Raw genomic sequence first — 17,314 nt, forward strand, 5'->3', positions numbered from 1 at the left:
GCTTTAGCTTGAAGGCTTGGCTCTAGCTCTTAGGCTCTGCTGCTGAAAGTAGGTTTCTGGCCTTTGCTTACAATGTTGCGATTCTGCTGGCTGAAGCCCAGCAGACTAAAGCAGGTTTCTGGGGGTTTGTTTAGCTTCTATATTTGTTACATAGTTGCTTAGAGTTGCAGCTCAGAGGCCTGCATCAGCAGGCAGGGAACATTGGAGTCCTTTGTCACTGAAGCAAACAAGCCTCATGTTCGCTTCAAGCTGCCTGGCTGCCGGCTGCCATCTTGGCTGGCAGTTAATTTGCATATCACCCTGATTAGCCAATGGGAAGGGTAGTGGAGGTACGGCTAATTACCATGTTTCTCTTTTATTAGATAGGATTTGTCCTAAGGAGAGGTAGATATACACTTCAAAGGCCAGGGCTTGTATACAGAAGCATTGTCAGATTAGGGAATTGCCTACGGCTGTTCAGGTGTTTGGCCAGTAGGAGGCAATAAATAACATGTAGATTGAAATGCCCTTAGCTGTCTGGCAGCAAGCAATCATTTAATGCATCCTTTTCAGGTTTGGGGAAATGCCCTCCCTCCACCATTCCCATACGATTCAGCCCTGCTGACATGCTGAAAGTGGCTTCCAGCACAGACCCTTTTTATTCAATTGCTTTAGGACTTCTTTACTTTGGCCCAGAGTACTTCATACTCAACCCATTTAAAAGGAACTCTTCCTCAGTGTTTATACTCATGTCCTGATAGGTTAGGCTCTTCTCCCTGATGTGTCCATGATAAATTATGGAAATATAGCATGATACTGTTATTCTTCCAGGAAACAGTAAATGCTCCATATCATTTTATTGAATTTATGACTGAATCCTTGATTGAGAGGTACTTCAGAAAATACATAATAAATTATTGCCCTTTAAAGTTCTTACCTTGTTCTTATATACTTTGGAACTATTATAAGGAACTTCAGTCTCTTATAAAGACACTGAAACTCAAGTTTACAGTCACATTTTGTCAGTAACAGAAAGATAAAAACTCATGATATTACCTAATATGATGCTACCGTGTATATGTTTGTATATTTACATTTATTGACAATTCTTAAAGGCATAAGATGATACTGCACTCTGAAAAACATTTAAGTGCTTTCAACGTCATGTCTAATTTGCTTTATTGATCCTATAAAGAGGAAGAGATTCGTTTTGAAGGTTTTAGCTCCCAAGATGACAGAAACAGGGGAGAAAAAAAAGAGTTCTCTTACTCTCCGAGGAAATATCTGGACAGAAAGAAACGCTAATATAGAAAAAATGCCAAAGGCTGCCATTTTCAGCTGCTATGTGAGTCCTCAGCTTTGTGCAGATCAAACAGCTGTGCTTTTCTGTACAAGCACGGGCTTCTTTAGACTAAACCAGTGGTTCTCAACCTTCTGGCCCTTTAAATACAGTTCCTCATGTTATGACCCAACCATAAAATTATTTTAGTTGCTACTTCATAACTGTAATGTTGCTACTGTTATGAATCGTAATGTAAATATCTGATATGCAGGATGGTCTTAGGAGACCCCTGTGAAAGGGTTGTTCGACCCCCAAAGGGGTCGCGACCCACAGGTTGAGAACCGCTGGTCATGCCCTTCTAGCTCTAGGCACGAGACTTAGTGAATTTTAAACTTTATGTCAAAGGAAAGTATTAAAATATGCTGGCCGGCAAGCATGTACTTGGCTTGTGGTCCTTCTTCAGGTTTCTGCTTAGAGTCACAAAGCTAAAGGAGATCGCTTCTCTTGTTCTCCCTGGCTCCCTTCCAGATCCCTTTCTGCCCACAGCCTGGCTCTAAGTGGTATTCTGGCTGTGGCTTGTAGGAGGCAGACCCATTTGTATCTAAAATAAATGAACGATGTGTCCTTCCTTCGAGGTAAACATTTCTTTTCATTGCAAGAGTCAGGACAAAATTAGACGGCTCTAAACCCGTTAGCAATCTTTGTTCTGAATTCAGGGTCAAAAATGAAATGATTAGAGTAAGATGAATATGTAAAGGGAAATAAATTAGGCAGGAAAATGAAGCAAGAAGTAATTCTTTTCCTACTTGTTTTCTCTCCATCCTCTCTTATCAGAGCTGGTTCTATTGAAGGCACCAACATCAAGATGTGCTGAGTTTAGGGAGATTATAAGACAATTCTATCTTTACTAGTTTCTTAAAGGGAGTCAAATTGAATTTTGATATTTAAAAGTTTGGTAGTTGAGAGCTTCATGATTTTAAAGAAAAAATATTTTCTGTAGAGCTTTAGTATCTATTTCACATCCATAAAATTGTATTAAAATTATTTCTTAATTTCCATGCTGAGTACATCAAGGATAATGATAATGTCCTAGATTCAAGAAGAAGGACAAACTTTTACTTATTTATTTTTTAATCCTCACCAGCGGATATGTTTTTTAAAATTGATTTTAGAGAGAGAGGGAGGGAGAGGGAGGAAGAGAGAGAGAATTATAGAGAGAAAAACATGGATGAGAGAAATATCATTTGGTTGACTCCTGTATGCGCCCTAACCAAGGATAAAACCCTCTACCTAGGTATGTGCCCTGATCAAGAATTAAACCCGCAACCTTTTGGTATATGGTACAACACTTAAACCAACTGAGCCACCCAGCCAGGGCACAAATTTTTATTTTAATTAAAAGTTTTAATATTTTCTCTTTAAATCTTTGGCCTGAACTGCTAAAGTGAAATGACTATTTTGAATCTGTCTTATGTAAAAAAAAAATCAATCATTTATAGGCATGAGAAATAAAATAACTACTAAGAATAAAAAGTTAGCTTTTGTATGATTTTTTTTGCAAAACAGCTAATAAATTATTAAATTGAATGACTAGAGTACTTCCAGAATCATAAAAATGTGCAGTAAAATGATACGCACAAACCTGTCCTAAGTTATGACCAAAATTGTGAAGCTTTTAAGAGTGAAGCATCCTGATACTATCTTTCTATCATAAAATACAATAGTATATAACATAGGTAATAGAACATATAACGTATGCATGACTCATAATGTATGAAGAATCAATATATTACTCTCTGGTATTTATAATCATTCATATATTGTCATTTTTGTCTTCTCAAATAAGAGATATTTGGATTGATTATTTAGCTAAAGATGGAAAATACTGCCCCCCAATTTTTCATAGAATAAGCTAAACCTTTGTAAATATACATGTTTCTCAATTTTAACATGTTAAATTCACAAATATCAAAAGTTTATCAATTTTGAAATAGTTTGGTCTATATGTCACATCACTAAATGTTCATTATATATCCTAAGGATGCATGAGACTCTTTGGGGCACCATATTCACACAAAGTCATATACAATAGAGGGAATGCTGCTATTATTTAACATTTAGGGAGACTGATAGAGAGCCAGCCTGGGCTCTTATATTTTTAGTGGCAAGCTGACTGCCACACTAAGTGCCACCACTAATATCAACTCTTGACTCTGTGCTGTCAGATATTGTTTAATGGCTTCTTGGGGATTTCTCCCTCTATGCTTAAGACCATATTATGACGTAGAACTATTACCCTCGTTTTATAGATGAGAAAGCTGAGGCATGTGTTGGTTAAATAATGTATTCAGAAAACTCAGAGAGGCATGGCTTAACTGGGATCCAAATACAGTTCTGGTTCTGGGAGCCAAGCCTTTAGCCATTATGTATGCCTTACTACCGCTCTGCCATTACACACACACACACACACACACACACACACACACACACACAGTGCATACTCTCATTGTGTGGCTAAGTGTTTGTATATTTCACTTCCTGTCTCAATTTTTTTTCCTGTTGGCACAAACTCTATTGTGGATTTTAGTGAATTGCTTTGGAACTCTATGTTCTCTCTCTCTCTCTCTCTCTCTCTTTCTCTCTCTCTCTCTTAATCCTCACTGGAGGAGATCTTTCCATTGATTTTTTTAAAGAGAGAGTGAAAGGGAGGGGGGGACAGAAAGAAATATAAATATGAGAGAGACACATCGATTGGTTGCCACTTGCACACACTCTGACAAGGGCCTGGGACCCAGCCTGCAACAGAGGTACATGCCCTTGACTGGAATCAAACACTGGACCTTTCAGTCCACAGATTGAAGCTCTATCCACTGAGCCAAATGGCTAGAGTAGAGTTCTATATTCTTTATCCCCATCCTTCTTATCCTGGTAGACTTCTTATAGAGGACATTTGAAACTGTTCCTCTTTCATTTTTTTTTAAAAAAACAATCGCTGCAACTTACTTAGAGATGCACTGAACTTATCTCCTTAAAGGTTGTTCTCACAGAAACAGAAAATACATACAAACATTTTATTTTTCTGATGCCTTTTATTTATAGATTCTGTTACAGTGTGTCTCAAATATAACTACAATTTAATTGATGACAAACTCAAACTCAAATATGAGCATTCATAGATGTATAAAATTTGTAAAGACTTCTATGTAAACAGCATATTATATTCATGGCTATTCATTTATTTTTGTGAAGCAATTCTTGTTTTCTTCAAAAACATAACATAATAAACCAGAGCTATTTAAATAAATTGGTGGCCTCTATACATAGGCCCTAAACCCAGGCCAATTACTTGGCCATACTAACTTAGCTGGCCCTCGTTTCATTACGTACTTTCATTAACATTTTCCAAAATTTCTATTTAGAACTGCTTTATTTACAAAAGCATTTTATTTTAACTCTTTGTAATAAAGCTACTAAAAATTCTATAAAATCATGATGGACATTTTGGGTTGAGATTTAATAACCAGCATTTAAGAATCAGCCCACAAGTCACTTATGTCTTTTGTAAATGATGTAACAATCAAAAAGGTAAAATGAGATTCTCCCACTTTCATCCAAATTTATATGTATAGATTTGTATTCAAATATGTTTGCTTCCATTTTATTCTCACTTAAATTTTACAGTGTAACTGCCATTCTACATCATTAGGTGAAATGAGTTCAGTGATTGTGTAATTTTAATATTAGTATGACAATGCCTTGGGGGAGTGATATTTCATAATCAGAGCCAAACAGTAACCTACATGAAAAGTGTACTTTTTATTCAAGTTTACACTGTACTGAATGATATCTTACTTTCAAATATTGTTCTTAATTGATAAAAAGGCAAAACTAGGCATTTCTGGGTAAACATATATATGTATAAAAAACAAGTATTTTATATTTTTTAAAAATTATAGTTCAGCATCAAATAGGAGAAAGAGAAACTTTATCATTTTTTGGAATGCTCAGAAGAAACTGTGTTGAGGAATCAGTTGCCAATATTTTTTCTTTTACATAAAAATCAAGACATGTAAAAACATTGAGAGTAAATCCCACATAAACCTGCCCACCACACATCTTTTCATACTATAGTCTATAAATATGCAAAATGCAGTTACATTTATATGTGTTTAAAATAATAAGGGTAGACTTACTTCAAATTTAAGGTGATATTAATTTATTAATTTAATGTATTACAAATCTTACAAATATAACGTATTTTGTATGGTCCCCTAATTAAATTGTCAAAATGTATTTTTAATAGGCTTAGCAGGTATGTGATGCAATGCTCTACAGAATCTAGGAAAACACTGCATGGTATCTTTCATATTAAATTGAAAAGTGGCTCAAATAATCAAAGATGAATGATTGAACATAGATGTAAAGAATCTTTGGCCCTAGATTTAATTTCATATGTACCTTATGACAAATGTCTACATGTGATAATCTCCATCATGGGCATTATAAAATACATCACAATTAAAAATTTTTCTAGATAGGAAGTTCTGTGGAAATGTCTGTTTCTATCTGACTTTCCCCTATCTATGTTTGTTAGTCTCTCCTTTCTGTCTCTCATTCTCTACCCATACCTCTTCATCTCTATAGGTAAGTTTAAAAATCCTTTATTTTTAACTAGCCATAACAACAAAATATATGTTTAAGTACTGATTACAGAAATATAATTCATGTTCCCTTTTAATTTAAGAAAGCATGAGGTATCTTCTAGAATGAAACTCGCACAAAATCTAAATAAAACTACTTTCTCCTTACATAACTCAATTTTTAAAACTGTAAAACTCGGTAGGAGAAAGACCTCATATTCCTGAAATGAAATGATGAAAAACTTCATCATGGCCATTGTTTTCAAGCCACTATTAACAAGAATTTCTTAAAAGCTAGATTTATAACCCTTGGTAAGAAGACACCAGCTAAAGTAAAATGAATTATGTGCTCAGTAAGTTATAAACTCAGGGTACTTTATTGATTGATGCATAATATACCTCATAGTCATGGAATTTTAAGTGCAAAGTGACATCCTCCTCATTTTCAGATGAAAGATTAGCCATCTAAAAGGATTGCTTGTACAAATTAGGAAAGTAAATTAAGTGACAAGAAAGCAAGTTGGCAAGAATCCCAGTCAAATGCTTTTTTTGTTCATTCTAAAGACAATTTTGGGTTGAAAGTTTGTCTTATATTATGACTTCAAAGTTTGCCACACACATTTAGGATGGTATTGAGGTGATGGAGTAAATACTGTGCTCCAGTCATGTACCATGGTATTAAATAGTGATCTGCATATCAGGAAGCATGTCATTGAAGGGAATTAACAATTTTGCTTAGTGCTAAAGAATGACTAAACAATAGTGCATGAGACAGCAGACAAAAATGTGACAAGAGATATGAAAAGTTGTGTCATTATTGATATTTTTGGGCAGCATAGTGTAGTGTGAGATTATATAAGTAATAGTAAAGAAAGCTTTCTTCCATTGCCTCTTTTTTCAATTATCTTCATCTTTTTCTTTCGAGGGATGTGATATGTAGTACTTGGAATAAGTTTTCATGTTCTTTGGTTGTATGAACTAAGAAGGATATAAAAAAGACAGGCTATAAAGCACAATATTCTAAAGGTAAATCTTAATTCTGGTTGTTACATGAGTCAAGATAAATGAAAAGTATTTGTTGAAATGAATAGCCTACACATGTTTTTAATTCCATAGCATTTTATAGGTACATATAAATTGGTTCTGATGCAATATAGAATAAATTTAAGCACCTCAAAATATAGAATGACCTCTATACATGGATAAAAGTGTTTTGTTCCCTAACACCAACATGTTTTAACTAAACACTCATTACTAATGTCCATTCCTTCTATCAGGGTATTTCATGGCAAAGCCAAGACAAAATACTTTTGTAGATGTCCAAATATAGATATGTGCATGTGTGTGTGTGTGTGTGTGTGTGTGTTTGTATTTGAGTGGGAAACATGAATGTTTACAATCTTGTGAAAAGATGACAAGACAGGTGTGAACATTTCCTACATGGTCTTGTGATTTATTAAAAGCAAATAAAATTAAATTACCTTTGCCTGCTGTAATCAATAATCCCTATAGAGTTACCCTACAATTCTTACAGAATCATTTACCAGTGCAAAAATAGCCATTTGCTAATGCTGCCCACCTATCTTAAGGAATCAGAGCTAGTGACTGCACTGACTTTGAGAATATTTTGGTAAAAAGTTTTGGCATAGACCTCCTTAAAAGAGTCTTATTGACACAAATAAGTCACCTTCACAGGCTGTAAACAGTGTATTAAATGTGAAGCGCTATTTTTTGCTTTCCTTGCCATCTTTTCCTTTATCTTCCTTTTCTGTTTTGTCTTTTTCATATTTCTCTTTGTCTGGTTTTGTTACACTGTCATAAGAAGGTGGAGAGACGGTAGATGGGGTTGCATCTGGTTTTTCTGGACTTGAGTTCTCATTAACTTTATCAAAAACCGTATCTTCTTTATGGGGCAAATCTTCATCTCTGTCTCCATCTTTTATGTATATACTTGATATATTTTTGACATTTTGCCTTAAGCGGTGACGTCTGTAAGCACGCTGAATGACAGTAGCAGACACATCCTCTTGTTTCCGTTTTAGTGTAGTTGTGATGGGTTCATAGGACACTTTAGAAGGATTTGCTGACATGAACCTTTCTTCCATCTGTGAACGAAGAGAGTCCATCCCTCCACCTTCACCCAAAACACGTTTTGTAAAAGCAAATAAGATGTCAAGACAATGAATGCGGTCACCATTGACCATGGGCAGATCCATGGCAATGAGCTGGACGTTGTTTGGTTTTGCTATGAGCAGAGGAGGATCAAGGGCAGCGGCAAAGTCAGAGAGTTTTCTATATTCTATAAACTGGGTAGCATCGGGGTCAAACTTCTCCCAAACCTTGTAGAACATCTCAAAGTCATCCTCACTCAGGGGCTCTGCACTTTCTTCAGTGGCAACACTGAAGTTCTCCAGGATGACAGCGATGTACATGTTCACCACAACCAGAAAGGATATGATGATGTAGCTAACAAAATAGAATATCCCGACAGATGGGCTGCCACAGTCTCCTTCAACTGAACTTCCTGGATGAACTTTTTTAGGGTCACAGTCTGGGGGTCCACTATTAAGAATAGGTGCTAGCAACCCGTCCCAGCCAGCAGAGGTGGTAATCTGGAACAGGCAGATCATGCTGTTGCCAAAGGTTTCAAAGTTGAACATGTCATTAATTCCAGCTTCCTTTTTAACATAGGCGAAGCTGGACATTCCAAAGATGGCGTAGATGAACATGACCAGGAAGAGCAGGAGGCCGATGTTAAACAACGCAGGGAGGGACATCATCAGAGCAAAGAGCAGCGTGCGGATCCCCTTCGCCCCTTTGATCAGACGTAGGATTCGGCCAATCCTGGCAAGACGGATCACTCGGAACAGGGTAGGGGACACAAAATATTTTTCTATCAGGTCAGCCAGAAACATGCCTGATGAGGAGGGAAAAAATAAAAAGAAAATATTTATATTTCCATGCTATAGAAAATCTAGACTCTAAATAGCTTTATCTGCTAGCGTATCTCTTACAATTTCAGGATTGTCATTTTATTGAAAAAAATTTCATAGCAATTAGAATATTGAGCAATACCATATAAAAATGATTCGACTTACTACAGGAACATTTTCCCTCCTTCACTAGGTTTATGGGCATTGAAATTTTCCCTCCATAATAATTTTCTTAATTATAAGAATAATGCCTGCTATGTAGAAAATTCAAGCAATACAGTAAATGCTAAAAAGGAAATGTAAATCACCTGAAACATCGCCAACCATAACTATTGTTAATATTTTGTCGAGTATCACTCTACAGTTTTCTATGTGAGCACACACACATACATACACACATGAATGTAATCATGTTTCACATAAGCATTTTTTTGGTAATCTATTTTAGTCACTTCATGTCATGAAAATATTTCCATACATATGACAAAGAAGTAATTTCTTTTTCTTATTGTTTAAAGTATTACATATGTCTCTTTTTACTTCCATCGACCACTCCCCGGCCACTCCTACCCCCAGGACATGCCCCCACCTCCCCAGTCTCCATGACTATTGGTTATGCTTATATGCATCATATAAGTCCTTTGGTTGATCTCTTACCACCCCACCCCCTCTGCCTTCCCTCAGGTTTGACAGTCTGTTCGATGCTTCTCTTAAGTAATTTGTTATAGTTGTAAAATGCTTTGTCAAAATAACCACATAGTGAAGAATTTTATGTTGTTTCCAATTTATGATATCCTCAATCCGTTCCTAGAATTTATAATTCAAAAATAAATGCAATCCTACAATACTGGGCAGGGCATGTACAGGTAATGAATGAGCAGAAGAATATAAAAATAGTGATGATGCCAAAACCGGTTTGGCTCAGTGGATAGAGTGTCGGCTTGTGGACTGAAGTGTCCCGAGTTCGATTCCGGTCAAGGGCATGTACCTGGCTTGCGGGTACATCTCCTGTGGGAGATGTGCAGGAGGCAGCTGATCGATGTTTCTCTCTCATCGATGTTTCTAACTCTCTCTTCCTTCCTCTCTGTAAAAAAATCAATAAAATATATTTTTTTAAAAAATAGTGATGATAATGAAAAGGAAAGGAAGTATAAAATCATGTACTGACATTCATAGACATGACTGGGGTTGGCTGAGAAATGATCATGTTTTGTAGACTTGCCAAGTATAAAGCCATAAGAAATGAAGATGATATTTCTTGAGACCTTAACTTTACTTTGACTTCAGGAAGAATTTTCATGAAGAGTCACCAATAATCTGGCTATTAACATTATCATTCATCGAGGGCAGCTCTCATATATGCTAAAACTGGAAATGATTTCAGACTCTGTATTGGTCTTCTCAGATATACCTATATATAGAAGCAATTGCTACCATTGTGAAGGGTAATCTTGGAAATCAAATACTGGATCAAGTGGTATTATGTGCTCCTGACAAATAGAAAACTTGAGGCTTTGAGGCCTGCAGTGAGAACTCAGAAATTCTGACACGAAGGCGTTGCTTTGTAAAGTGTTTTTTTAAAAAGATTCCTTCATTCTTTCATTTAACTTACTCAAAAGTAAATTTATATTCAAGAATTCAGGACCTGCTCTGAGCATGTGTGAGTTTAGTTTCATTCAATATAAAAATCTGGTTAATAAATGGACTTACCTACAATGGAGATAATCACAATCACAAAATCAAAAATGTTCCATCCTACGGTGAAGTAGTAGTGTCTGAGGGAGACCAGTTTCAGCACACATTCTCCAGTAAAGAGGATAATGAAAACCACATTTATCCAATAGAGGACATTAGTCATGTATGGGCTTTGTCCCTCTTTTTCTACCATCATGGTTACCATGTTGAGGCAGATAAGAACCATAATGCTGATATCAAAAGCTTGGTTTGTTACTAGGTCAAATATACATCCTTGGAATTTGTTCTGCAAATAAACAAGAATAAAATGGAATATAGAGTAAACTTAGCAAGTAATATCCACTAATCATTACATTAGTAAAACATTTACAAATATATATATCAGTCTTCAAAACTTGCATAAATTATCCCTGGTCATAGGTTTGTCCTTTCTACAAGAAATATTATTAATGGGTTAAATCAAAGTCAGAGTCAATGAAACATTTTGTTGTTGTCTTTCATATATCAGACTAGTAATTCAGTTAGCCTTGTATACTTACATTGACTGTTAAGTGTATCCACCCTAGTATGCTATGTTCAATCTAAAGTACATTCATTTTCATATTCTACAGGCAAGTGCAGGAATAAGTTGTGTAGCTATGATAAAAGTAAATGCACATGTAATTATTTTCCATTTTTATAGAAAAATTAAAAAATAAGAAGGAATATTAAGATACAGTGCTTAACCCTCTCACATCTCAGCTCAGCCTCTAGAAACTGACTGGCTAGGTTCAGTTCTCAAACTCTAGCCCTCCCTAATTGTTTGGCCTCCTCTGAGCCTGTTTCAGACTCCATAAAATGAGATAATAATAATTTCTACCTCATAAGAGTTATTATAAGAATTAAATGAGTTAAAATATGTAGAGTTCTTAGAACAGTGCCTAGCTCATAGTATGAGCTACAGAATTATTACTGCTATTTGGAAACTAAAATATGGACTGGGAGATGTGGAGCTGGCTAACATAATAATAATAATAAATTTGTTAAGCACTCAAAAAACGATACAGTGCTTAAAATACATATATTAAATTTTATAAGGACTTCTTTTCCAAATAGCAATTTTGTTCCAATTTTTTTCAAAATTAACGCTAAACATTTATGCTTAAGACAAAGTTGTATATTAAAGTTGAATTGAAAATAATTTGAAAATTTACATGCTAAAGATATATATATTGTCTTTTTTTACCCCTGGTCGAGGTATTGGCTTTTGTGGTTTCTTAGATCCCAACTTTTTCATTGCATTATAGTATTTCTTCTGTTCTTCTGTCATAAAGATGTCTTGACCTCCAAGGTAAAAAAAAAAAAAAAGAAAGAAATCTAGTTAAAACCAGAATCATTGTCTAAATTTTTCCTCAGATTATTAAGACAGGTTGAAAATGTATTAATATAGAAATGAAATGCATTTTATTATGTGCGATGTAGCTATGCATAAAACCTGTCTTAAAGGATTACCTATGTGTAGGCACATGACTCTCCACACTTAATATAATGTGCATATATAAAGTATATGTATTACATGTAATAATTATTTAGTTCTGAAATCCTTACTTAACTTGTAGGATCCTGAAGTTAAAGATGATCTGGTTATGGTTTCTCTTTAGTTTTTGGGGGTTAGGGAATATTCAGCTTTCTATTATAGTGTATCTTAAAAGATTTATCAAATGCCTATATAATAACCAGACTCCCCTCTCTGTCTTAGAGTGTTCTAATTCACCTTTCCCCTCTAGCTGATATGCAGTCTTTATGTAATTTTAGTATTCATCTGATCTATTGACAGTAGGCATGAGAGAGAGCCTTCATACCAATGTCAAGAGAAGCCTTGATCCTTTATTGCATACTGATGGGGGCTGATTACCATAGTATATCAAGAATTTACCAAGAAAAGCTATGAAAACACTGAGAAGAGAATTCTGACTTAGAAGAAAAAGTCAAAGTACATATTTTATCTTTTTTTGATGATTCATACCCTAGTTGGCAACATAAGGAAGGATGGGAGACAACTAAGGGGAGATTATAAAATGTTCCAATAGTTAAAACAGAAATCTCCCGGGATGCCTCACTAGCAATATTCAATACATCTTCATTTCTAATACATGTGTCACATATTCTGCTATAATATAATCTTGAACTCAGGAGCATATCCTATGTTGTTTTTCCTCAAGCACCAGCCCTAGGCATACCACACAGAACAGTGGCTCAGAACCGAAGAAAGTAACATTTGTGAAATGTGTTTTCAATAAAAAATTAGTGCATTACTGTTTCTTAATTATCCAATCCTCTACAGAGAACATTAATAAAACAGAATAGTTGTCATACTGTTTAAAAATAGTTCTGACTTAGAAGATTAGTTTCTGTGCAGAGATAAATGAGATTAAATATGTCTATAACTATACACTGGCCAATTGTTTTAAAAAATAAATGAAGTTCTAATGAAGATAATTACTAATTGATATAAAACTAAATTTCACACTATATTTTTTGGAAAAATAATTGTTCCTATTTTTCAGTGCAATGAAAGAAACTTAAAATACTTATCTTTTTTTTCTGTTGGTTGAAATTATCTATGATGACACCAATGAACAAGTTCAAAGTGAAGAATGACCCAAAGATGATAAAGATGACAAAATAAATATACATGTAGAGGTTGGATTCATATATGGGTTGCTTGTCAACCTACAAAATTAGAAGTAATTAACAACAGTTAGTATGTTGACAATACATTCATCACTTTCCTTTTTCACATGGTTTCATAAGGTAATCCAAACAATGCTATTCTAGTGAATTAGCTTTTTCAGAAGCCATAATATTAGTGAGGTTCAACAAAATCATTCTTAAAAAATTTTCCAACATTAAGTATTTATTACATGCTCACTAAATACATGAATATAACCTTCAAATAATTACAAAGGGCTTAATCATATAGAGTACTTGTTCTCACATTGGTAGGACAATTTAGTAACAAAATGACCTAAAGTATGTCTTTTTATTTCCAGAAAAAAAATGTAGAAGAGATGATAGCATATTTACATAAATTTTGTATTATTTTTGTTTTCATTTAATTACAGAAATGTCTTCACTGGATTTAGCTTTCTTAGTGTGAAAATTATTTCATATAAACTAGCGGTTCTCAACGTGTGGGTTGCGACCCCTTTGGCAGGTGAACGACCCTTTCACAGGGATAGCCTAAGACCATCCTGCATATCAGATATTTATATTATGATTCATAACAGTAGCAACATTCAGTTATGAAGTAGCAACAAAAATAATTTTATGGTTGGGTCACAGCAAGAGGAACTGTATTTAAAGGGCCAGAAGGTTGAGAACCACTGAAAATGCTTCCATGGCACTTTAAAATATAAAATTGTCCTGGCTGGTGTTGCTCAATGGTTGGCACCATTTGATTCTGGTCAGGCACATGCCTGGTTTGCAGCTTGATCCCCAGTAGGGGACATGCAGGAGAAAGGATGCAATGATGATCTCTGTCATCATTGATGTTTCTATCTCTCTCCCCTTCTCCTTCCTCTCTCTGAAATAAATTTAAAAATTTTAAAAATACAAAAATAAAAACTATTCATAAAATATGTTATTTCATTTTTATTTTGATAAATTTTATTTACTGAGCACTTATTATTTCCAGGCTGTGCTAAGTGCTCTACTTGCATTTTCACGTTGGATCCCCATGAAGTAGGCACTGAATTATTTTTCTGTATATAATCAATAAACACACTCAGAGAGGAAATTTGTTCAGATTCAGTTGCACAGCTTGCATGATATGATAAAGCCAGAGTTGGAGTCAAGGTCTGTCTCCAAATGCTGCATACCTAGTCACTAGGTTACTGTTAGGTGGAAGTTTTTCAGTTTGTGTGTATATACCAAGGACTCCTTGTTGCTACTGTTTGAAAATGGCTAAACTAAACTAAGGAGCTTTTTAAAATTGTAGATTTTAGTTTAATGTTGACCAATACTTACATTAACAGAATCAACAGCTGCATACATAATATCCATCCATCCTTTAAATGTTGCCTGCAAATAAAACATTTATAGAATCTGAATTTGAAGCTCATACTTTAAAGCAGCAACACATGAGTTTAGTCCATTTAATGTTACATGCATTAAGTAATATCAAATCACTAAGTTTTGTTGTATTTCAAGATACCAATTTAATATAAAGGTACTATGTCAAGAAAAAAAGGGACACATTCTGGGGTCATGTTCTAAATCTTAGTCCTACTCAGTTATTTCCAGGCTATTACAATTCCTGAAAATTTTTCACATGATTTTTATTTTTCTAGAGGTAGGGGAGAATTTTATAAAAAAGGCAGGAAACAATTTATCTCCATTTCTTAAAGATGCTCTGTGCTAATGAGAAGTCTTTCTCATTCCCATGTAGTGCAAAACTGTCAGTTCAGAAAAATGACTGTTCATTTTGAAGCAATACTCAGATGGTGCAATGGCGAGGGGCCAAATGACACCAACAAGTCAATTATGGAACAATAATTCTCAAGTACAAAAGAACTTACGATTTTTACTCATTTTTATAGGCAATTGTTCTAGTTGACACCAAGTCTCTTTTTAAAGTCACAAAGTACTTTCTCTTTAACTTCTAGTTAGCAGATTATTTAAAATAGTAATGTCTGTCAGGGTCCCTTACAATATCAAGCATTCATGAAAGGGGTCACTTACAACTTGAAGCAAAGACAGGTAACCAAGTCCAACGTTATCAAAGTTCACCTTCAGGTTTTTCCATCGCACATTTTGACTAACATTCATCAGTGCAAAACACTCGGACTTATTTTGGACTTTGCTTGCAGGAAACCGTAACCCATCTGTGGTGTTGACACACTCATAAAACTTGCCCGCAAACAAGTTTACTCCCATGATGCTAAATATCAGCCAGAATATCAGACACACAAGTAGCACATTCATGATGGAAGGGATTGCACCTATAAGCGCATTCACGACCACCTGGTATTCAAAGAAAGGAAAGAATGATTAGGATTCATAAAACTGTTAAACGGGCAACATTAATCAAACAAAATGCAGAATTAGAGAAATTAGAAAAGCCACCCTTAAATGTTTAAGACATCAAATCAAAGCAATCAACATATGTTAATTGAATGCCTACTATATGCTCAGCAGTATGCTAAGCAAGACAAAACAAGACGCCTGTGATAAACATGTTTACAAAAATACGTGATGGACACACAGTGAAACTATGCGTAACAATACAAAACAAAATAACTAAGATGCCATGAAAGCTTAAATAAATGAAACGAGTGAATAAAAAATAAAAAACCAAAACCTGATACATGTAAGATGAAGTCGTAAAATCTGCATACTCTAGAAAAAAAAAGAAATTTATAAACATAAATCATAATAAATAAAATGTACAGTTAAGGTTTATAGTCCTAGAATTACCAGTGCTAAAATTCTCCCATATAGAAAAATTGCTGATATGTATTAGCTAGAGTTAAGATTAAGAATCATTGAGGGGTATGAACCCTCTAGTTTTAATTGATTCTGCTAGTTGTGTGATATGTGAATTCAGTTAAGACCTTGGGACTCTGTTTCCTTGTCTGCAAAATGAGAGCAATCTTTTCAAATTTATTATTCCAACTCCAAAAATACTTTCTGTAGGTCTTTGGCTAAATATAGATAGTGCTGGGCCTTAGTCAAAACAGAAAAGAAGTGTAATTTATCTTTAATACTTTTTTTCCTGCTTTTAAGCATTTCCATTGCTATGGATCACCAGTGCCTCTTGCCACTCCAATTTTCCTGCATGGCGACCATTGCAGCATTTATCACTCTCAGATTTTCTTAATTACCCAGTCCTTCAAAACCTACCTGTCTTCTGATACCTCAGCTCTAGTCCAAATTTGGGTGCAAATGTGTAAAAGACTAATTTGATAAGCATTGTGCTCCCATTTTTTTTTTTTTGGCAATATATCAAGCAAGCTTTTAAGTCATCTTTAACTGGTGAAACATTAAGGGTCTCTGATTACCTTTGAGATTGTCTAGAGCAGGGGTTGGCAAACATTTTCTTAAATAGTTTTAGGCTTTAAGAGTGATATGATCTTTATTGCAACTATTCAATTCTGCCACTGTAGTAAGAATATACACAAATGAGCATGGCTGAAATCCAATAACACTCCCTTTACAACTGTGGCTTTGGGATGTTGACCCCTGGTCCAGAACAATAGTTATTATCCTGGGGTCAATGGACCCATAGAGATTCTATGTGGGCATGAAATCCTATTAAAAACATTATGGGTTTGCTTTCTTTACGGAGAGATGATTCATAGTTTCATGAGATTCATACAGTATACAAAAGTTAGGAGGAACAGGCTAAGAGAATAAAGTTCAAAGTGGCCAACTCTTTTTCAAGCCTACTTTTTCATCCTCATTTCTTGCTAGCCTCCCCTCTGTGCTTATCAGCTAGGCCCGTGGTTGGCAAACTACAGCTCGCGAGCCACATGCGGCTCCTTGGCCCCTTGAGTGTGGGTCTTCCTAAGCCTTAGGAGTACCCTAATTAAGTTAATAACAATGTACCTACCTATATAGTTTAAGTTTAAAAAATTTGGCTCTCAAAAGAAATTTCAGTCGTTGTACTGTTGATATTTGGCTCTGTTGACTAATGAGTTTGCCGACCACTGAGCTAGGCACACTGATCCTTCTAGACCTTGCTTACATGTGCCTTGCACACGGGACTTCGTGGTTCTCTGCCATGTAGCATCTCTGCCTGGAAT

General features: G+C 35.0%; 1 protein-coding gene across 3 annotated transcripts in view; it reads right to left on the reverse strand.

Moving 5' to 3' along the window:
* Positions 1-4,346: 4,346 nt before the first annotated feature.
* Positions 4,347-17,314, reverse strand: part of SCN9A (sodium voltage-gated channel alpha subunit 9) — a 77,320-nt gene continuing 64,352 nt past the window's right edge. For all 3 annotated transcript variants that reach the window (XM_006766515.2, XM_006766516.2, XM_006766514.2), the window contains exons 21-26: positions 15,252-15,533; positions 14,538-14,591; positions 13,104-13,241; positions 11,755-11,859; positions 10,545-10,815; positions 4,347-8,818 (exon numbers count right to left, since the gene is read on the reverse strand). In XM_006766515.2, the coding sequence (XP_006766578.1) occupies positions 7,626-8,818; positions 10,545-10,815; positions 11,755-11,859; positions 13,104-13,241; positions 14,538-14,591; positions 15,252-15,533 (2,043 nt within the window). In that variant the 3' untranslated portion in view covers positions 4,347-7,625. The remainder of the gene's footprint in view (positions 8,819-10,544; positions 10,816-11,754; positions 11,860-13,103; positions 13,242-14,537; positions 14,592-15,251; positions 15,534-17,314) is intronic.

Source organism: Myotis davidii, unplaced genomic scaffold, assembly GCF_000327345.1.
Source record: "Myotis davidii unplaced genomic scaffold, ASM32734v1 scaffold59, whole genome shotgun sequence".
Lineage (NCBI taxonomy): Eukaryota > Metazoa > Chordata > Mammalia > Chiroptera > Vespertilionidae > Myotis > Myotis davidii.